A 23,370-nucleotide genomic window follows, 5' to 3' on the forward strand; every position below is an offset into this window, starting at 1 on the left:
TGTTCATAAAGAAGGAAATCAATCTTAGCCTGTTGTAGTTAATCACACGGGCTCACAAAATCAGTGCACGTTCTCTGTCTATCTCGGTTCACCCCCCACCCATAAACCTAAACCCTCCATGTCCAAACTACAACACCAAAGCTGATGCTATCCAGGTAACAGTGAGGGTGTGTTATTTATGGTAGTTATCCAGCTTGTATGTGTTGGATGGTGAGGAGGACCGGCGTCTCCAGAGCTCAGGTGCTCAAGGACTCACCTGGAGAATGGCTGCTGCCTGTTATTTCTTTACTTCTCCAGTTTTACAGCCAAACTTCTGACATCTCAAATTCCAAGTCAGCAATGTTGCCACAACTGGTTGTTCCACTAGAATAAATAAATAGATGAATAAATCTACTTTTGTAATGCCAACGTGCATTATGAAAAATGCAGAAACTTAATAATAAGTGGTTCCATATTTTGTTAAGATGGATTAATGTTTTGTTCATTTAAAGATTTAACAGAATTTAATCTCTACCTCACCAGGCATACTTTCTTTTACAAGACAAGACCTAGATTGATCCAAGACGGGTTAACTAGCCGCCTAAACTTCTGATTATATTACATATTTCTCTTTCTATGGATTAATTTAACTGTTCTATTATATGTTCTGTAATGTACTTATATTTATCCGAATCAGCCTTCATAATCCACGATGCATACTTTCTGTGTGATTATATAATATAAACTTCCCTTCAAGCTGTTTTCACATTTCAGCTCACAATTCATGATTCAACATTCGATTTATAATATTTGAGAATTAATTTTTTCCAGACCTGCTTGGAGTAGATTCTCTGCATCATAAAAAAAAACCAACCAGATGTGGTGAAAACAACAGACATCATCTCCTCTCAACAAACACAGCAGTTTATTGTTAAACAAATTATAACAAAGCGTAGAGAATTGCTCCACTCAACCATCGAACGTAAAACTTTGTACGTTGTTACATCCGTACTCATCGCGGCTGAAGTCCTGCCACTCTGTTGTGCAGTTTAAGATCCAGAATAGGAAAGTCTGTGGAGTCTGTTCCACATATTTGTACATAACAGGGCAGTCGCAGGAGCTTGGTCAGTGATGTAAATCCCAGTTTATTGACTGCAACAGCATTACTGAATGTGCCGTCAGCACGTTGGGCTCCTAATCACCCTGGCTCAGTAAAAGATGGCGAGGCGGCATACAGCTCGCTCCGTAACGCTGCCCAGGGGAACCAGTAAAACACTGGTTTGCTGCTGAGCCAACCGCAGCTTGCTAACGGTTTAAAGCTAGAGGCACTTAGCCGCACGGCACCATGCTGTTTTCTCTGGTAAGTGACAGACATCTTCTTCTTCTGTCACTTTTCCTAGAAATACCTTTTCCACACTGTACCGCTTAACTTTTCCACATCTTTCTGATTTCATTGCATCGACTTCGTTTGAAAATGTGTTCCTATGTGTGCACACAGTCATGCTAAAGTATTTCCAGCAGACTTTCATCACTTTGTCTTTCCCCACCCTGGTTCTGCCCTAATCCCTTTTGTTTTTGGCTGCTTCGCTTTCTCTCACATTTGCTTTCTAACTTCATGGGTCATTTTCTTGCCTCCATGATTTATGGTAACTTTGACACTATGGCTCAACTTTATTTCAAATTGAGCTTTGCCTAACGTTTATGGGTCTTGTATGCATTGCTTTAGATTTTTAGCTGACACATGATTTATTATTATTTATTTTTAGGAATTATACTATCGTGAGGTTCTCTTTAAACAAAAACAAGTCAAGTCAAATATGCTAGTGTGATTGTCAAATTAAAACGATTGTGAAGATCAGTTCATATTTGAATTCTATGCAGCAATAGAAACATTTGTGTTTGTGAATGACAAAAGCTTTGAGTTTTATCTCCCAGTCCACATAGCAACAGCTTATCAGAAAGGCTAATGTGACTCTAAACACACTGTGTTTGTGTCCTTGGTGTTTCCAAAGTCTGGTATGCATATGTATAAGTGGTAGAACTTTGTTTCTATTCGATTGCTTTGTCCTGACAAAGTTTTGCATATTGTGCAGTGTATATATAGTAATTATAGCATGTGATTTAGGGTTGTCCTTGACCCTGTGACCTATCACCACGTTACCATTTTGCCAAGGAGACGCCCAATCACGCAGACCACCATCATACCTTCCACAATCAAGTCTGTAAAATCCATTCAGGAACAGGAGCATGTGTCTTGGTTTGAGGTGTTCTTGTTTTGTTGTTCACCACATGCCTGTGGGTTTTCTTTTTACTTTTTGAAAAGTAGGAAACAAACAAGGGAAGTGTCGCTGCCCGAGAAGATAGGAAGAGAGTCAGTGAGAATGAGAGTTTAGGAGAATAGTTCACCACAAAATGACATTTCACTCATTCACTTACACCCAGTTGAAACAACAAACATGCCCACTCTGGAGAAAGAAGTCAGTGCAACGATCTTTTTATAGCTCCAAAACCAGAATAAAGTGTTTAAAATAAATTCCACTTTTAGATTAAAATAGTTGTCATGATGTTGTAAATGTTTCCCCCGTGACGAAGCTCTGGTCCTGGAAAAACCAATTTGCTGCTGTGGGGTACAAAATAATTATTGCTTGAGCTCAATTGAGAAAGATGAGTGACATTTTTTGCTTTTACTGGGAACATCCAAACTATATTTGGAAAGAACAAACAAGGCTAAGCTGGAAGTTTGTGAGCGAAAACAGCTTTATGTTTGGTGCTCCTATAAAGTTTTGGTGCGTAGATCAGGATTACATTTTAATTTTGTATCGGGCTGTTCCTGACATTACTTATGTGGTATAGGGATGTAGAGCATTAGTCATGTTTTGTAATATTCACAACAATTAGCGAGCACAAAGACAGAGAGAGCGGTTTTGGTAATCATGAGTTGCTTTCCCATTAGGAGAGCCTGGGAATGATCGTCCTGAGTTACTTTCTGATGGAGCTCCAGCTCATTATTCTCCCTGCCTCTCTTCGTGTTAGAGGCGGAGGTGGGAGTGTGAGTGTGTTCTTTGTTAGTGTTTAGTATATCTGCATATGTATTGGCATTTTTGTTCACGTGTGTGTTGTGCAGATGCATGCCATCCCCCCCCTCTGTTTACAACCACATGTCTTCCCGTCACACATAAATGCACTCTGACGGCAGTATGTGTGGGCTGCCGTGAGACACGACCGGTCCCTCCTTACGAGGCCCGGGCTGCCTTTCTTCCCACAGCACCCGGTAGGTAGGGAAAATCCTTCCCACGGAAAGGAGGAGCAACCTGGGAAGGGAGAGGGAGAAGCTAGGAACATCCACGGTTAATTAGCCGCTGCTATGGGAACCTGGACGTGACAGAGGAATATGGTCAATAGAGAGTGTGCTCAAAACAGAAGTTGTCACTGTTTGTGTGAGAACAAACACTTAATGCTGTAATCAAATAAACTGCATCAGATAAAAGGGAAATGTTGACTCTTCCCACCTGTTCTCTCTGGCTAGCTTTACCGAGTATATATTCAATCATGTCCTCATAAAGCTGTCTTCTTTAGAGGAACCTTTCATATGTACCACAAGTGCACATTTTATTATCTTGTTTACGTACTGTAGTTCATCTTTGGTTAATTGGACCCAAAGTGGCTCATGGGGGAATATGTGTCCACGATTGAACTTCAGCTTTAAGGTGAAGAGGGCAGAAGGGTGCTTTACCAAAATATAATTTAGCCCTTTCTCACCCTTTGTCAGTCAGAGGGCGCGTTAGACAGGCTGTGTTAACAAACTTTGCATTGGGAAACACACAGGATGTCATAATATGAAGAAGAAAAAAAATGTCTGGCTCCTGTTTGTCGCTTTGTTTATTGTTTTGTTTGTGTGCTTTTTATTATTATCATGATTTGTGGCTTTTTTTGTAATTTCTTCGTGGCATGTGGACCTTATTGGAGCAAGCTGAGAGCTTCATGTGAGCTAGTTATGTCAGTGAACAACACAAAAAGGCCCCGCCTCAACACAAAGACCTCAATAATCTGTACACTAAACTTTTAATGATAGCAGGAGCTGTTTGTTTCACGCAGAGGAGGGCGAGACAGCGAGCACACAGAGACCTAGAGAGGGGTCAGACCATAGTTCACTTTGAGGTTTACTGGTCTGTTGACTCTGCGCACGCTGGCACTTCTCATTAAGGAGAGAGACGGAGACAGATAGCACAGCTGGGCCGTGCATGCCTCAGAGCTGGACAAGCCATTAGTGCACATTTTATTGTTGAAAGGATGTAGAATCCATCCTGGAAACAATCCTGGGGTTTACCAACTTACATTATCGAGCTGATTGAGAACACGTTTCCCTCAGCAACTGTACGATTTGACATTTAGCCTTCTAGTCTTTTATACTAGACACATGTGGGTGCTGCGTCAGCTGTGGTGTCCTGAATGTGTAGATGGAGCAGCTTATGACTGGCTGTTGATTTTATCTTGAGGTAAAAGTGAGGGATTTCTGCTTATCGCTGGGGCTCTGATAAGACTGATAGAAGAGGAAAGAGTACAGAGAGGCCTCGAGGGGAGGAGGTGAGATCCAAGGGGAGGAGGTTGGGTTAAGAGAGCGTGTGTGTGACCTCCCATCCCCCGGTTACCAAGAGGGGTCATCCACAAGTGGCATTTTCCCATGATTGTCATCTTTCTTTTTTTGCATTTGCTCTTTATTCCTTTATTTCTCCCATTCTTTGTTTTACTCTCTCTGCCTCTTTTTCAAACACCAATGTCAAAGTCCCCGCTCCACACTAAAATGTGTATGTGTGCTTATTGTTGGTTCACTTAAAAGTTTGAGCTTCACTGTGCAGAATGACATACAATATAAGTTTGACACTAGGAGGTTGTTTTTCACATTCATCTGCTGAAAGAGGAAAGTTTCTCTGTCCTCTACTTAAATCTGACTTGCAGGCAAAAGATGAAATGCAAAACAAAATCTGTACATAAAAGTATAAAAAACAATTTTCCTTTATTTCCCTTCTTTATCCCTCCTCCCTCTTGCTTCATTTCCTCCTTTCCTATCGACCCCGTTGTGTTTCCTCGCTCCTACCTCTCTCTACTTTGCACCCTGCACTCTGGCATGTCAGGTATTGACAGCAGCATGCCTGTGGTTTAATGCGGGAAGATTGCAGCTACAGTATGTTCACTATGACTGCACTGCTGTACTACTGCATTGCTATGACAGAAACTCTATCAGAGGAATGAGAGCAACTATGCAGCACAGGTCACATCAGGTCAGCCCGGAACCTGCAGAAGGAGAATTTACATATGGTCATAAAAAAAGGTGTGTAATATGTTAAGTGTACATGCATTTTTTTCTCATTTTTAGTTGACAAAGTTTACTATATAAGTCATGCAGTTGTAGTTAGAGTGCAGCTGCTGCCTTTTTCTCAAAAAAAATTTAAATTCACATCTTTCATCCAAGTGCTTAATAGAACCACTGAGTAAAATAAACATTTCCAACCCTCTGACTCACAGTCAGTCAGATCCTATATAGCCAGCCCACTGGCAGACAGAAAGGTTGGTCAGTCATATGATGTGGTAGGAACATGTCGTCCTGTGTGGAAAGTGTTAAGGAAATGTATAAAACTCAGTCATACTGCACACAAGTCCTTATTTCATATACAGAAACACACAGTCTCCTCTTGTAGCCCCCGCCTGTCACATGCACACACATGTATTCTCTTTGACAGTAATTACTTCCTGTCTTTCAATATTGTGCTTCATTTTTTATCCCACTGCCCGTCATGCAAACGATGAGGTCTTACCTTGATGCATTGTTTCCAATGTTGTGGTGCTATTCCTGCATTTGTGTATTCAGGATTTATCCCTTCTCATTCCGCCTCTCTTTGATGACTATGCCATGCCTCTTTTTAAAGCCCTTTTGGGGTTTTCCAGACAATCATGGAGTGATTTGGTTCTGAACTTCCTAGTTAAATAAAGGAGGTTGAATAGAAACAAACACACAGGCGCACAATGCACATAGATAACGAGCTTTTCCTTCAGCTGTGACACACACAGTGTTGATAGCATGAAAAGATGGATGTGGAGGCCTTGACACGGAGGAAAGGTCAAATAGAAGTTGATTAAATGTAAAGAAAAGAGAGAGCTACTTTTGTCATTGGTTTTAGAAGTCTACAAGCTCTGATTAGTTTAGTTTATTCATCTTGTGACCTACAGAGGAATACGCATCTGCTGTGTTGACAAATTGCTCAAAGCTGCCTTGTCATGCAGCAGTGGAAAGGCCCAGTCCGAGTCTGGATGTGGGCTTGTAAATGTTTGGTCAGCACTGCTTATTGTTAAGAGATGGCGTCTACATAGACGGCACGAGAAGTGTGTGTGTTCCTATCCGCGCGTTTCTTTGTCGAATGCATACTTTTGTGTTTTCTTTTCCACCATAACCCCTTCTATTTACAATGTAAAGTTTATTACACTTGAAATGTTTGAGGTTTGTTGCCGTTGTTTGACTGGAATACTAAACTGCATTAGCGATGGTTACTCTGTACGGGTGGTCACAACAATGTGGTTTCTCTCTTGACCAAAGTACAGACATGGATGGTGGAACGTGAGGGGCAGAAATGGGGAGACGATCTAGTCGTTACCAGTTGCAGCTCATCAAGACTATCAAGTCAAAGCTGCAGTGTCCTCTGTAACAATCTCTTAACTTTCTCCTTTCTGTCCAATAACTCTCCAAGATGTAGCTTGATAGAGCTCAAAGCATTCTTATAAGGACACACACACACACACACACACACACACACACACACACACACACACACACACACACACACACAGATGTTGTGATTTACTACACGAATGTGATAGAGATCTTATCTCGTTCTACTCTCCATCTCGCTCAGTTTCTCTCTCTTTTTTTTCTCCCTCCCTAAGTCGTTCCTCTTCTCTGTTATAGTAAATCTGTTCTCTTTCGTGATGTTTTTATTGGTTTTCACTGTACAAATCCCTGCTTCGGTCATTAAAGCGGAGGATTTAGTGCCGGTGTGTTGGACAGAAACACGCAGTAAAACAGGCGGTCCGCCCAGGACAAAGGGGGAAAGGTGAGGCCTGGAGCCACAGGTAGTCTGAGGATATTATGTTGAAATATCGTTTAGGTCGTTAGACGTACAACATGATGCGGAAATGTGCATCTTTTTATGGAATTGTGTACGATTTGATAAAATGCAAAACTTTATTTTCCTGTCTTTACTTTAAACAACTTTATGGTCCCTGAAAGTCCCCTGTTGTGTGATTTAAAAATTAAAAAGATCACAATCCTTTTTTGTGTTTCCAAATGTCGTCTTCTTGGAGACACAAGATGTTCATCCAGCAGGAGTGGAATTTGTGCTTTGAGATAGGAGAGAGTGCAGTGGAGGGCGAACAGAGTGATAAAGTGGCGTTTTAGATGGACCAGAAAGAGCAAGTATGGACGCATAGTCGCAACAGACGAGGTGTGTGTGTCACAGAGAGATGAGTCAGATCGCTTGGCTCCGGAGACAGAGACCCACAGGCTGGTAGACAGCGGGACTGATAATAAACTCTGCTAACTGAGTGTGATAAAGAAGAACTGGAAGACAACACAGTCAAAACATGCGGGAATGACGATCGACGAAAGGCGCTCTGTACAACGCCTCAAGAATGTTTTTGTAACTCTAGTTGAGCAGGAATGGAAAAAAGAAGGTCTGAAGAAGTTGTTTTAGGGTTTATATTTCTCTCTTTATTTTTCTCGTCCCCTCTCTCGAGTCAACCCTCTCACTCATTTGCACACACGTACTCAGGCTTGAAGGAAAAACAAATATTAAACAGTCATGTGTTGTGTCCATAAATTACTGGGTTTTATGGTTCTAGCATTTCCAATAATTCTGTCTTGGCTGTCCATGGAGAAAAGACAGACACACACACACACACACGCACACACACACACACACAGTCAATCGTACACATTAGGCCAAGTATAGTCTGAAAAAGGTTATAGAGGTTTGGTACGAGGTCAAGCTCTCCCATCGTTCGAGGGAACTTTGGCTGAAGATTTGAGACAAATATTCATCGATATACGACCAAGTCATGTGACACCTCAGTTCAGCTGTCGGCCGCGTTGTTGCTCTTAAGCAGCCGAATGTCCGTTCAAGAGCGACCACGGTCTGTTGCAGAGGATTTACACAGGGCAGTAAGTCATTCATCAAGCCTGTTATTGGTATATTGTGTTTTTAAAGTAGACTTTATTGAGTGGTTCAATGTGTGCCTGGCAGCTCGGCAACCATTTGCACTTGTGGCTTTTTCACAGTAGGAAAAATAAGACTAGAGTGCACCTAAGATTTGACATCATCTTCAAATTCAGATACTGATACAGATATTTGTTAATGAAAGATGATAACTTGCAACTTTTGCAAACCAAAAGCATATTTCTTCGGACAGTGTGTGTACTGTCAAACTAGAGAAGCCTCCAGACTTTCAGGGTTTGTTTTATTGCAATTCTTTTACAGAATTTATATGTGAGTCATTGCCTCAATTTTTCCTGAACAAAGTACATCTGTGAAGCACTAATATTGGTGGATAATCCATCAACTGCTCGTTGAGAGTGCATAACAGGTCGCTCTTTCCTCACTTCCTCTAAAACATGTGTACCGCTGTCTGTGTTTAGCATTGGAAATGCTACTGTGACGGGAACCGTACTTTCCTCTGGTGACCTACCAGCAGAGGGGGTCGTCGCGGTCGTGACCCTCACCTCTCCTCTTTCTGTCCTCTGTGCCAACGCTTCCTCTCTCTTCTCTCCTCTGAGGCAGTTTGTGGCTGCTGATGGGTTCCCAGGCTCCCGCCGACAGGTCATTTAATGGTCATCAAGCCCGGGCCCTTGATGCTGAACCCCAGGGTTAACGTGGAAAGCATCTATTCCGGGGCTCGGCGGCCGTCAACAAGCACTTCAGAGACACACCTCACACATTACAGATGACACATGACAATATACAGTACACATGCTATGTATTTCTCTCAGCAATCTCAAAGCTGTCTTCCTTTTTAACGTGTGCATTTGAAAGACTTTTTCTTCGGTCTGTATACCGCAACACCCTCATGCCCACCCACGTCTGCCCTTCAGCCCTCCCAGTCCACAGAGCAGCACTGAGGTCTCTCGCTACTTTACGACCACTGACCTGGCTGCTTTATAGCTCAGCCCGTCTGGGCCAGTTTACCATGCACTCAAAACCGAGTGTTTTGTAAGTGTGTGCGTAGACACGAGTGTGTGTCATTTAGAAGATGAGCGTCTATGTCTCTCATTTATCTGGGAGAAGTAGAACCGTGTGTGTTTAATCGGTCTGTGTAATCATGTGTTTCACCAGTTGAAGCCCTGGTGGTAAAAATAAGTATTGGGTTTCATTTTTCATGTCAACATTATCCAAAACAGACCCGCTGTCCGTCATGTGGTCAGACAACACTGTGTTAAATTCTCTTTGAGATGTCTCAGAGTGTCTTATCATTTTGTGAAAGGGTTGTTTTTCTTCACATGCTCCATATCTTTGCGAATAATTCATTTGTGGCTGACGCAGAAGGACTGTCTTGTTGGCGGGCTCATTGTTTCCCCCTGCAAAGAGGGATTAACAGAGATGTACTGTAATGATAGGGCTGCTTGTGTCAGTGTGAAGATGGAGCTGTACTGGCGAGCTGGAATGGTAATAAAGCGTTATTCTGTTTCCTGAGGACAGAAGGGAAATAAGTGCTGAAGCTGCTGCATTTTCCTTTTACTTTTTGACAACTTTGCATGTGTTCGTATGTGGAATTGGATGTGCAGGGGGTGTCTGAGGGGTCACTGCAGACCTGTTGACACGGGACTCAGTGAGTTTAATTAAATCCTGAGCATGCATGCATGTGTTCCGCGACATGTACTTGTGTGTGTGTGCCGGTTGTCAGGGGTCAGAGGACCCGGTGAAGCGAGGAGAGAGGGGAGAGCAGCCGCTTGGCAGCCTATCTGAGAGGCTCGTCACTGGTGCTCAGAGGGGCCACAGCTGGCCCCTTCACCAACAATCCTGGCTTTTCTTCCCCTCTCAGGAACGCAGTGCGTCAACTCTAATTCCCTTCTAATGAACTGGCTACTGAAGATAGCTCGGCAGTCAGACCCAGCACATTTATTAAAAACACACACACTGAAATGCAGTGGAGAAGGTATGTTGCACTTAAGTACATTTCACTGCTCAGCATGGTGACTGTGCAGCTTGACTTAAACACCTGCTGAGGATCCTTAAATTCATCAAGACTTAGAAGCTGCATTCAGTTCCACAACAACCAGAGCTGTGTTTTAGAGAACCGACCTTATCCCCAGTGTGTGCCTCTTATCTATTATCTTTGCAACTGAGCCACAGAGCTCTGGATCAGCTTTTTAAAATGAACACCTGTCTCGAACATAATCCTCAAAGACCGTCTTGAAAGTAAAATTATATATTTATATTGAGGCACAAATAAAGTGTTTTATATTGTTCTTGTGAAGCACATAGGACTTGTTAAACCACTGTCTGGGCTTTTCAAAGACAGCTCTTTCAGATAGACTAAGTATCTGAAGTATCTGAAGCTCTGTTACGGGAATATAAATATAATACAAGAGGAGAACAAACTGAAGCAATAAGTATGAGTGCTTCCTCATGTCCAAAAATAAACAAGAGAGTGAGACATTTTAATATCAAGGACCATTGGACCAGTTCTGAAACTGTGGCCCTCTCATGTGAATAAAATGAACTGGGACAGCGTTAAATGAGGACAGTCAAATGAATTTGAATTTAAGGCTCTGCAGCATTCAAGCATTGTGAGTTGAAGCGTTGGAGTTAAGTTGCCCTCGCTGTGACCCTGTGGTTTAGCTTTTGTGGTGCAGGCTTTGGAGCTCTGATGCTGCTAATGGAAACATTTGTACACATTCAGACAGCACAAGTGCTGAGGTCTGATTGATCTGTGATTTTGTGAGTTTACAAAGGTGACGAAGTTCATCAACTGTGATGTATTGTTTATTTGCTTTTGGCACACTTTTAGTCATTTTTGGTGGATTGTTATGCTTCAAAGTTTGAAAGGACTAATCGTAGCCAAACCATTTGTTTGCTGTTTAGAAGGACGTTTCCATAATCTTCTGAAGTATCTGCTCTCATTTCTCGTATGAGAAGGATTTTTTCATTCACATATTTGCAGAACACTAGAAACCAACCTAGGATATACCATCCTGGAGATTGTTTTCCGTTACGAATCCCATTTAATCACCAGTGGATTATTCCGCACCAGTCCTTCCATTGTCGGGGTAAGTGTGCATAAAACCATTAGCTGTGTCTAACTCTCTTACACAAGAGTAATAACACTGGAACAGAAAGTGTGTGTCTTGTGGCAGCAAACAATAAAGACAGGAAGAAGGAAGGGTTATCATACGAATGAATAGATAATCATCTGGTCATATGAACTGCCATCATCAGATAGTGATTATAAAGAATTATGAAAAAGCATGTGTTTTTTATGGTCATACATTTGAGTGGGAGATACAGTTGTTTAGCTGCCTCCAAATATTCATCATACTGCATATTTTTACGGATTAATTTCATACGGCAACAGATCAACCACATTTATGATCTGCCGCTAATTGTGTGTATCTGTGGAGGAGATAAAATAAGACCTAAAATAGATAGTTTCATAGTTGATTTTACAGTTCTGATTTACTGAGAGAATAGAGCAGGTTTCAACCTCATGCTCATATGGGTCGTTCCTTTTTAGCCACGGCAGTGGTGTGGCTTCATGAATGGCAATGTTGTTCTGTCATCTCAACAACATTTGGATGGATTAAAGGGACAATTCACCCCAAAATCAAAAATGGTGTAATGTGGCTTCTTCATCTATGCCAGGGGTGTCAAACTCATTTTAGTTCAGGGGCCACATGCAGCACAATTTGATCTCAAGTGGGCCGGAGCAGTAAAATCACAACATAATAACCTATAAATAACCACAACTCCACATGTTTCCCTTCGTTTTAGGGCAAAGAAGTACAAGTACATTCTGAAAATGTTCAAATTTGATATTTTTACAAAATATTATGATCAACCTGAAATTTCTTAAGAAAAAAAAGTTCCAATTTCAACAATATTGTGCCTCAGTTTATCATTTACACTGTGTGTTACAACTTACAGATCACAGTGTATCTGCAAAGGCACAAAACACATTTTTAAACTTTGCAAAGTCATCCCGCGGGCCGGATTGGACTCTCTGGCGGACCGGTTTTGGCCCCCGGGCCGCATGTTTGACACCCCTGATTTATGCGGTCACATTTTTTATTTTCTAATAACCTGATATGTTTCGATAATAAAATAAATACAAATAAACTAGATGGCAGTCGGTTTATGGTGCTCAAAGCGGCAAAAATAAACCTCAGCATTAATGTCTCTTTCCAGAAATCCTGACGCGGTTCAGCTTAAAGCACCGCTGTGTGTAAGTACAGTCTTTCAGGGCTCTTAGTCTTGCTTTTCGTTACTATGAAAACCCTTGTATAGCCAAGAGAAGATAGATAGATAAACAAAAACACTCAGGGAATAAATATAGCGCCACGATTTACTCACATTCCTGGAAGTCTCTCTGTCAACCCTGTGCTGAATATTTGAGACAACAACTAATTATTTCACCGGGATTCTGCACTCTCGCCTCAAACTTCACATTTTGAACAGTATAATATCTTATCCCTCAATATTTTTTTACTTTATGAAATTGAACGTAGCTTTCGTGGAATTTGATGTCCAAGTGAGTGTGGGAAAAGTGTATTGACCTAATGTTTATGGGGACGACTGGAGTAACAAATGTGCACTCTCACACTTAAACTCTAAAAACAGTGGCTCAAGGCGCACAACAACGCGTCCACTGTTTTGGCTGTGACCCACCCCGAGTGTCCTCATGACCCCGTGTGATAATCCAAACATTATTTTATGGCTAAAACAGCTCTAGTTTCAGTCTAAAACACTAAGTCACCACTGGCCAGTGGGACAGTAGAGACCAGACAGGACAGCTGGACATGATGCAGGCCGGCAATCTTTGGAGGCAGGAGGGCTGATAAAGTGGACGTTTCGAGTTCACAGTTCAGCAGACCCTTCACCCTCAGCGATACTGCTTCACCACTCACTCACTCCCACTGACTGGGATGACATAACCAGGGGACCGATAAAGAAGGAGGGAGGAGTGGATGACGGGAGGAAAAGGATCAAATGAAAATAGAATGAACAGTAAATAAAGCTGAGGTTGAACCACATCATTTAAAGCCTGATTATGACCCCGTTTTGACCATGAAAACATTTTTCCAATACTGTGGAGAGTCTCCATTGCTGGGATTTATGATTTAAAATCTCTCGCCTTCAGATTGAGGTGATGAACGGGCTTTAAAATATGTACAAACGGCATCCTCTATATTTAGACCCTTGATTCAGATTAATAAATACTTAAATAGGAAACAAAAAAGGGAGAAACGTCAGGAACTGGCCACAAAAGAAGGATCTGTTGTCCAGGACAGACTAACATGCAATAATTGTCATACATACATTATAGACAGAAATAGTGATAATAAACTCACAATGAGGATTAAGCACTTATTTGACAACAATTGAATGCAGACTGTTTTTTGTTGATCTTTTCATAGCTTGTTAGGATGATAAAAGTCTCCTAGTGTGTTCCAATCTTAGAACAGCAACAGAGTGACCCTGTGTGAGCGTAAAAAAAGAAAACTGAACAGTAGACAACCCGCTGCTTTGTTTTGGTTTCATATTCCCCAAAGGCCTCCTCTCTCTTTCTTCTCTGCTTTCTGGCCAGCTCCTACCTGTCGACTGGAGCTTATTGTGTTCTCTAACGTGTGTTTTTAGCAGCAAGGCTGGCCTAGCTGAAGGCCATGATCTCATACGACAGAGAAAGGTCTCTTTGACTGATACTGATCTGGCCATAGCTGCTCAACCCATAACCTTATACCTCCGCAGGCTGCTTTCATTAGCTCCACCTATATACTGTATATAATACACTACTGTGTGTGTCTGATGCTATCAGCGCATCTGGATAAGTCTATATGTGCTCACACAAGTGCACGGAGTGTGTTGATGTGTGTGCATTTTTTGAAGCACATACATGTACATGCTCATAATGCAGTATTTATCTATGCACCTGACCGTTTTCCTGGAAGGATTTTGCGTGTGTGTGCGTGTGTGTGTGTGTGTGCGCGTGCGTGTGTCCATAATTTGATCTATTGTCCGGTGACTGGACATTTTTGCTCAGTTGAACTCTCTCAACTCTGAGGTTTCTCTCCAGCTGCGGATGCCAAATCTCATGCACTCTCCACTTCAAGCACGTAGGCACACACCATTTCTGCATTTGTCTGTCATCCACATATCCATTCGTCTCACCCCTCCATTAGTCAGTTATTCCACTGATTTATACTATCTCTTACATTGTCTAACAACATCAAGCTCTCATAATCATAATATACCTGGGCTGACTCCTTTCTCACACACACACACACACAGATGCACATTAGCGTAGAGTAATATACCCGTCATATCTGCTGGTGCTGAAGGCTGCTGTCATGGGCAGAAGGTCATTTTATGATGTGCGCTTTGGATTGTGTGAGAGTGCAGTGGGAGGCGATGGCAGACGAGGCAGCAGCGGGTTCTCTCCGCTCTCTGTTTTGTGTAAACTCTGATAGGAACAGAGTGCCAGTGACAGACTGAAGCCAGGGGGATTCTGGGAGCATCAGGCAGCTCATCGCAGACAGTTAGAAGAGCTAGAAAGGTGTTGAGACGTTAGTGGGTGCAGATAGCCCTGAGAGTGTGAGGCTGGGCCGTCCCAGTCTGTCGTTTTGTGAAGTCTTTCAAGGAGGAGTCTTATTAGCTGGTATTCGTGTTCCTGTCCTAGTCGCACACCCAACACAGAAAGGGGCTTATGTCAGGATTAGTGTGCCAGGTCGGATTCGGTACTACACACACACACTTGTGTTTACAGCCTCTCCTCTAAGAGCATGAATGAGGCCTGTAATAGTCTTGCTTTTCATTCATAATCAGCCCATGTGATCCAGAAATCCTGCTGGCTCCCCTTTCCTATTAATGCATGTGCACATACATCATTAAGCTGTACTATTAGCACATGTATGTGTGTGTGCTTGTTCATCTATGGGCATACATACGCACATGTATTAAGTGTCTGTGTTTTTCCTGTGTGGGAAAATGGGCTGTTGGTGAGGTGGAGCATGAAAGCGATGGTAAACAGAGGCCATTATCAGTGATAAAGCTCCACTCCTATTATGTGGCTGTTTGACTTGTTGGACGTTTACTATGAGAAAACCAGAGATAAGGCCGCAGAGAAAGTGTAGGCAATTTGGAAGCAACAATTTGGGACTGGAGGCACAAAGAGACTCCAGGGTGCAAGGTGGTAGTGTTGTTGGAAAGGGAAGAGAGAGGGAGAGGAATACAGGCAGTGGAGAGGGGGGTGGGAATGGAGGTGTTTAGGGACTCCCTGTGGACTGACTCCGAGTGGACTGACTCCGACATGGGAACACACAGTCGCCCTAATGAAGCGTGGCCGCCCCTCACTGACTTCATAGGCCGGGGATAGAGGGACGGGGAGAGGGGTATTAGAGAAAAGAAGGGGTACGGGTCCATTTTGTTGATACATCAAAGACAAATGATAAGAATTTAAAAAGATGACCTCTGGAAAGGTAGAGTAAGGGAGACCGGGAAATAGGCCTTCTGAAAACAAGTCCGCTTCAGCGTGGGTTAAATACCTCTGTTGGTGCCCGAGGACAGAGGGGATATTGGAAGAAAAAACATTTTTGTAAACATTCTCTGGTATTCCTAACATCCACATTAAACCTGATCCTGTTGTAATTGTAATAGGAACAGGAATTCCACATGTGTATTAAAAAGAGCCCAGCAGCACATTATTTTCCTTTCACTGTCCATTATTACTTTTCACCTTTTTGTTCCATCTCAACCTTTTATAGTCATATATTAAGTACTGAGGAGTGTGAAGAGTAAATGTTTCTTTCTTTGTTTCATATTTGGTATTATCGGTTGTATTCACTTTGTTTTTCTTAAATGAAAATATAGGTCTTGAATCCCTTCTTTACTAAAACATACTTAACAAAACACATTGGTTGGAGCGAAACATTAGCATGACATTCACAGTCACTGTATTCTCAGGGTATATGTGTCTATCTGTAAATCTGTTCTTCCTTTTCTGGGATCAATAAAGTTTATATTAATGCCCACTCTTTTGATCCTTGCCAGAAAACAAAAAGAAACGATAAAAGAGGCCTTTTACCCCCGTACAGCATACAAAGTAAAAATTCATTTTTCTAGACCATTACCACTTGGCAGGATAGTTCACCAAAAAATGTTTGCTCTCTCCCAGTCGTCACCGGCATTCAGTTGTTTCTCTGTCTGCTATTTCTGCTAAAACTGCCAAGAGCAAAATGACTTCCAACATCTGTGAACACAACAAAAGGATGTGAGCTATTACAACCACAGACTTGTGGCAGGTCTTTAGTGACGGAGTGATCCTGAACTCGTGCAGGTTTGTTTGAAAATTTCCCTCTGTTCTCACTCAACTGCACTGCTGACATACCGTCTCTCTCTCTCTCTCTCTCTCTCTCTCTCTCTCTCTCTCTCTCTCTCTCTCTCTCTCTCTCTCTCTCTCTCTCTCTCTCTCTCTCTCTCTCTCTCTGTCACTCTTGTACACAGTACAAACCATCGCGTGTCACCAATGCCAGTTGCTTAAGATACCCGAACGAAGTCTGTCATTATATTGTCATTCTTGGAGCATTACATCACCGGTCTGTCACTCTCCGTGGATGTGGAGGCAGCCGAGTGGCGTTCCTCTAAAATAGCACCATTGCACAAGGTCGTCATCATAAGCCAATCACTGCAACTGCCTCTCCACTTCAATCCGCCTATCTGTGATGTGAAGTGGTCAGATCAGCCGGCACCCTCTGTCCTCTTTTCTTGTCTTGGAAAACAACACAGCGTGCTGACTGTTGCTCTCAGTGATGAAGTGAGAGGTGGAGAACCAGGGAGATTTGTCAGCCTCTAGCCAAGCCATTACTTCCTGTTTGGTTTGTTTACTACAGGCAGTTGTACTTTCCCCCTTTTGGGTTTAAAGCTCATTCAGTTTCCTTATCCCCAAATCTTCTTACCTCAAACCATGAGAGGAGGCAGGTGACTGTGTGGGTGGGTGTTGGAGGTGTTGGACAACTGTTTTTGCTTATTGATTAATCATTAAAGTTATTTTAAGCAAAAAACATTATCTCCTCGCAGCTTATGAAATGCTCACATTTGTGTTAATTGTAAACTGAGTGTTGTTTGATTTTATTATTTTTCCGGACAAAACAACATTTGAAAAAGTCATTTTTGGCTTTAGAAAACTATGATGTTGTTTTCAGGATTTTCTGTCCTTTTATTGACTGAAATGCATAAATTAATTGAAGACATTCTGAGCAGATCAGGGGGGGGAGAATCGCAGCATAAACTTCTATGCTCTGACCTGAAAATGTATTATCACTTACAGCTCTAGAAATCAAGCGTACTGCTCCATCTACTGGCGTCTTTGTAGAACTTGAGCCAAACACACCGTGTGACATATTGAACTGTAATAGTGAGGGTACCACATGAATCTGCTGTTTCTGAACATTACTTGAATCTCTCGTCTCTTTTCTTTCAGGATGGTGATCCCTCTGTTTGATGATGACACCGGTCTGCTCGTACTGGCTGGCATGGTGAGATACAGAAAAATGTCTGTTATGCATTTTGCCAGGAGAAAACTTTGAAGAATAGGTTCGATATTAGATATTTATGGCTGAAAGGTTTTGTGTAGTCGGATCACAAATCAGATCTTCTGTGAATGAAATGAACTTGTTTATTTTTCTGATTCACTGCCATGTTTTGCAGTACAGTGTATGATTTAAAGATGTTCTCTCTCTCACAGGGGGATACTGTGTTTGATTGCTTTGAAGTTTCTGCCTCTGAGCCTTTCCTCTCGCAAGGTAAAGCATCTTCAACGTTTCTCTGTCCGGTCCGATTATTACAGCGCTCCCTTCCTAGTGTCCGATCACTCTCTCTTGTCTCTGTAGTGAGCCACTGTCTGGCGGACACCTCTACACGAGGAGTTGCCATGGTACCCAAGCTGGCGTTGGATGTCATGTCCTGCGAAGTGATGCGTGTGCTTCAGCTGACAGACAGCTGCATTGTGCCAATCAGCTATCAAGTCCCTCGCAAGGTGTGTACACGCGCAGATTTTACCCACATGTACAGCAGATTCCGAACATATGCAAGTGATTTACATCTTTTGCATCGGTGCTGCATTGTCTTCCAGCATACAGGTCAGGAGTTTCATGAAGATCTTTACCCAGATACAGTGGGCACAACTCCAGCCATGTGCGCTGAAGAGTGGTGGAAGGGAGGGAACCAGCAGGTAAAGGATCTCCACTCTCAACAAGTTTATACGGTCTTCACATTGTAGGGATGTCGCAAACATTTAGCTCTCTGACAGTCTATCCTAGGCAATTTTCTGTATCATGTGCAAATATATTTATATTTTGTATTACAATTATAGGAGCGTGTACATAGCTGTGTGAGTGAAAAGGTGTATTTAGCATTTATAGCTATGCTATTTAGTTAGTTTTCTTAATCTTGCTCTTTTATTTATCACTCTTTTGCTCGTGAAGTGAATTTCCCTTAGTGTGTGCGATCAACAAAGTTCTTGTCTTCTGTCTTTTTATCTTCAGGTGGAGAAAGTCAGCCTGGACAAACAGCTCAAACCAAAGGCTCCACCAGCAAAACAGATGTCTGCAAAGAAGGAGCTGGCCAGTGGGGGGAGCAAGGAGGTAGAAAATGTTTTCTTGCATCTGATCATTAAGGTTCCACGGACCATACATTAGTTATAATGCTACTAGTGGATTCTCATACTCCCAAATTGGGGATACATTTTTTATTGTGACAAGTTAACAGCCGCCCTACTGTTCTACAGGACCCGCCACGTGGTTGCTCCACCTCTAGTAGTCCTCTAAGCACTCCGAGCAGTAGCGCTGACCCGTCCCGCTCTCCCTCCTCCACCTCCGGCTTGTCCTCAGGCTTCCTCCCCAGCCTCAGTGCCACTCAGAGTGCCAAGGCCATCCAGAGCATGCTGGGTATAAACTCACAAACACACCTGAAATCTCTCATTCTTCGTTATGGCGGTTGGTTTATAATAATGTTAGTGACAAAACTCTCTCCGATCCAGGGCCGACCTCCAAGTTCCGTCACATTCAGGGTACGATGATGCACCGGGACACGCACATCACCAATCTGCGTGGCCTCAACCTGACCACACCCGGCGAGTCAGACGGCTTCTGTGTCAACCGGCAACGCGTGGCAGTGCCCCTCGCCATCTCCGGGGGACAGATCGGCATCTTTGAGGTACGTAAGCAGCCGGAGATTACATTTAAAAACTGTGGTTGGTCTCCATGTTGAGTATCTCTATTTCCATTGTACTTCAACTACTTTGTAGAATAAGACTGTGTGTGTGTGTGTGTGTGTGTGTGTGTGTGTGTGTGTGTGTGTGTGTGTGTGTGTGTGTGTGTGTGTGTGTGTGTGTGTGTGATTTGATTCCCCTTCTCCCCTCAGCGCTCTCAGCCTGGCAGGATACCTGACACAGCGCTGCCCACCATCCAAAACTCTGTGAATGTGGTCGACCTCTCTTGGGATCCCTTTGACACACACCGGTTGGCTGTTGGTAAGTTAATTTATTTATTTATTTGTTGATTTAAAAAATACATATAACACTGCACTGCGGTCATTACATTGAAAATCATTGAGGAAGGAAATGCAATAAAGCCCAAAGGCTTATTTCCGTTGTGGTCCTCTAGTATAACACTTAACACAACAAGAAGTATAAATGCAGACAATACATCAACATATAAATAGCAGGCGACAGGGTAGGTATGCCCTTAATTATAAATCATAAAAAGATTTTAAAAACTGAAATTGAATTTGCTACATGTGTAGCTATGATTTTCTCTTAGTAAATAATGAATGAAGTGCTTTGGTGTGTTTTGTAGGTGTGAGTATTTGCAGCTGTATGTTGTATTGACTGTGTGTCCTGATACGTGTGTGAGTGATTGGACATGCGTCTCTCTGTCCGTGCCAGCTTGTGATGATGCAAAGATCCGGGTGTGGAAGGTACCAGAGGGAGGGCTGAAAGAGACCCTGACCGAGCCTGAGGTCATCTTGAGAGGTAGGACTTACTGATTTTCTCTATAATAGATTGTTGAATGACGAGCCTGACATACAAAAGTAAAAATCCAAGTTGATTGACAGCTGCTGTGACTCCTCGTAGGCCACACTGAGAAGATTTACTCCATGAAGTTCCACCCTCTGGCCAGCGGACTCCTCGTGTCTTCATCCTACGATCTCACCGTCAAACTGTGGAACCTGGAGACCGGAGAACATGTCAAAGTCCTCACCGGACACCAAGACCAGGTGGGTGGCCAAGACCCATGCCTTGATCAATATACGTCCGCTTACACATACTGCAGTAAATAGATCACCTGTCACCTCTTACTTCTTTTTTCGTTCCTCTTGTGGATTACATTCAGGTGTTTGGCATGGCGTGGAGCCCCAATGGCAAGCTCCTGGCCACAGTGTGCAAGGACGGGAAAGTTCGCATCTATGACCCTCGCAAGTCCACCGCACCTGTGCAGGTATGTACTGCACATCGTAGAATAAGGGAGGATACATAAAAAAAACAAAGATTACATTTGTGTCTGGGTATGTATTGTGAAAATGATGAAACACAATGTTGCTTCTCAGCGCTGTGTGTGCATGTAAAAGCTCAGCACTTACATTTCACTCGTTTAAGCCACAATTCAGAACCATAGTATATGTTGGGGAAACTCGTTTTTTGTTGTTGGTTCACTTATTCAAATGAATATATATTTATGAATGTGTTTGTTAATAGTCTGCACTATTTTAGGAGGGCCCAGGTCCTGAGGGCCACAGGGGAGCTCGTGCAGTCTGGGTGTGTGATGGCAAGTACCTGCTGGTGTCCGGATTTGACAGGTACTGAACACGGCAAAGACTTTGTTTGTTAAAGTGTGTATAAAAAATATTCATACAAGAAATATTTAAGAGTGACGTCAGTGTTCCGATGACTATTCTAACAAAACAGAACTGTGCGAGCGTCCTGCACAAAAGAAACTCTACAGTTGTATCTGGTCTTGTTCAGTCAGGTTGCCGAACCACACCAGCATGCTACCAGCACGGATGCTCTCTATGGTCGCCCGATAGAAGGGTTTAAATGATGTATTCAAAGGCATCATGATCCAGTGTTATCAGATCAGCAATGACTCTTTCTTGTCGTCCTTGTGCAGTCGCAGTGAGCGAGTGCTCTACCTGTACTCTGCTGACTCCCTATCCTCTGGAGTTATAGCCAGCACCTCTGTGTCCGTCTCCCCCTCTACGCTCATCCCTTTCTACGACCCCGACACCAGTGTGGTCATCCTCACTGCAAAAGTAAGCAAACAAAAAAAACAAAGGTAAATCTGAAAGTCAACAGAAGAATAAGATGTAACCTGTGTGTGTTTGATTTGTTTTCCAGGGTGATACCAGAGTGCACATTTATGAGATAGTCCCTGAAGCTCCGTACTTTATGGAGTGCAGCAGCTTTAACTCTCCTGAGCCACATAAGGTACAGAGCTGAACTCTTTTACTTTAATGTTTAAAAGATCTGTCCGTCAGCGTACATATGCATAGAGTGCTTACGAGACCCTTCTTAAAACGTTGCTATGTTTGTGATGCAGAACGTGTTTGCTAAACTTCACTACCTGATTGTTTCCTGTTTGCAGGGTTTGGCCTTTCTGCCAAAGACGGAGTGCAACGTGCGTGACGTAGAGATAGCTATAGGACTATTGCTCACCAAGACGACCATAGAGCCAGTGGCCTTCAAAGTGCCACGGGTCAAGGTGAGCCAACTACACCACCTAGTGGACACCAGTGCTGCATACTTTCATTCCTGGTGGTTATTTCTAATAAATGACTGATCGGTTTAATGAAAGAAAGTATAAATAACTCTATGCGTCTGATTCTCTGTCTCCAGAAAGAGTTTTTCCAGGACGATGTGTACACAGAGACAGCAGTCTGTTGGGAACCGGCACTGACTGCCTCTGCCTGGCTGTCTGGCTCCAACGGCCAGCACAAAAAGATCAACCTAAAGCCTAAAGACATGACGCCAGGTGTGGACACAGACCATACAGTATACATACCATGTGACCGTATCTAACATGTCTCTCTACCCAGATGAAGATGCTTCATGCCAGGTGTGTGTTTTTTATTGCAGTGAGTGAGGCCCCCAAAGAGGCTCCAGTTAGGAAATACCTGCCCTCATCTGTTTACCTGGAGGAGAAGACCGATGAACAGAAGAAGGAGGAGGTGAGGATGAGCTGCATCTAGTATGTCAGTCATCTATTGTGCATTACAGTAGTTTATTTACTTTTTTATTTGCACACATACTGTATGATACTGCATAAAAAACAGATAATAAAAGAAAAGAATGTGTCAGGAGAGGTGTAGAAGCCACGGGCTTATACACCTGAGCTCACCTGAACTCTCCTCAACTCTCCTCAACTTAAGGAGAATACAAACTATAACAAAAAAGCAAAAAATAAAACTAACATAATTTATAAAAATACAAGAAGCGCTCAATCCAATAAAAGAAAAAAATACATATAAAAACTATACAGGGAAAAAGAAGACAAAACAACTTCCTTTTCCTTTTAATATATTCTCAGGATAACAAGTTATTGATAACATGTTCTTTGACGTTCCCCATCTGTAAAACAACAATATCTGATTTTATGAATCGCATGAAAACATGTAGTAGTTGCTGAATTAAAGTAGCTGTGTTTTTCTGATGTCTTTTATTAACACTAAATGTGTGTATGTGTTGCCCAGCTGCTCAGTGCCATGGTGGCTAAGTTGGGGAACAGAGACGACCCGCTGCCACAGGAGTCCTTCGAGGGGGTCGATGAGGACGAGTGGGTGAGTGAATGTGATGTGAAACAACTGAGAAGTTTCGACTCCAATGGCAGACATCGTGTTCATGATTTAAGCTGCACTCAAACACAGTCTACTACCACTGCACCAGTTACATATAACAATTGCAAATGTGCAGGAAAAGCTAGTAATGTGATTCTCATAATTACAGTTCATTTACATAATACTCAGTTTTGCTCAAGAATATATTGATCCAACTTGTATTTTTTGAGCATGCTGTGTTTTATGGTTTATGTTTGTATTTGACAAATAATTGATCATCCCTTTTTTTAGCACCAGGTAAAGTAAATGT

General features: G+C 42.6%; 1 protein-coding gene across 2 annotated transcripts in view; it reads left to right on the forward strand.

The window, feature by feature from the left end:
- Positions 1 to 23,370, forward strand: part of LOC115012096 (mitochondrial import inner membrane translocase subunit TIM16-like) — a 103,807-nt gene that overhangs the window by 73,627 nt on the left and 6,810 nt on the right. For both annotated transcript variants that reach the window (XM_029437554.1, XM_029437556.1), the window contains exons 10-27: positions 17,713 to 17,767; positions 17,977 to 18,034; positions 18,122 to 18,267; positions 18,364 to 18,462; positions 18,776 to 18,874; positions 19,018 to 19,177; positions 19,270 to 19,445; positions 19,653 to 19,761; positions 20,176 to 20,262; positions 20,365 to 20,507; positions 20,624 to 20,728; positions 21,001 to 21,086; positions 21,398 to 21,539; positions 21,625 to 21,714; positions 21,872 to 21,988; positions 22,123 to 22,258; positions 22,363 to 22,454; positions 22,977 to 23,063. In XM_029437554.1, the coding sequence (XP_029293414.1) occupies positions 17,713 to 17,767; positions 17,977 to 18,034; positions 18,122 to 18,267; positions 18,364 to 18,462; positions 18,776 to 18,874; positions 19,018 to 19,177; positions 19,270 to 19,445; positions 19,653 to 19,761; positions 20,176 to 20,262; positions 20,365 to 20,507; positions 20,624 to 20,728; positions 21,001 to 21,086; positions 21,398 to 21,539; positions 21,625 to 21,714; positions 21,872 to 21,988; positions 22,123 to 22,258; positions 22,363 to 22,454; positions 22,977 to 23,063 (1,987 nt within the window). The remainder of the gene's footprint in view (positions 1 to 17,712; positions 17,768 to 17,976; positions 18,035 to 18,121; positions 18,268 to 18,363; positions 18,463 to 18,775; positions 18,875 to 19,017; positions 19,178 to 19,269; positions 19,446 to 19,652; positions 19,762 to 20,175; positions 20,263 to 20,364; positions 20,508 to 20,623; positions 20,729 to 21,000; positions 21,087 to 21,397; positions 21,540 to 21,624; positions 21,715 to 21,871; positions 21,989 to 22,122; positions 22,259 to 22,362; positions 22,455 to 22,976; positions 23,064 to 23,370) is intronic.

This window comes from Cottoperca gobio, chromosome 8 (assembly GCF_900634415.1).
Source record: "Cottoperca gobio chromosome 8, fCotGob3.1, whole genome shotgun sequence".
NCBI classification, from domain to species: Eukaryota; Metazoa; Chordata; class Actinopteri; order Perciformes; family Bovichtidae; genus Cottoperca; species Cottoperca gobio.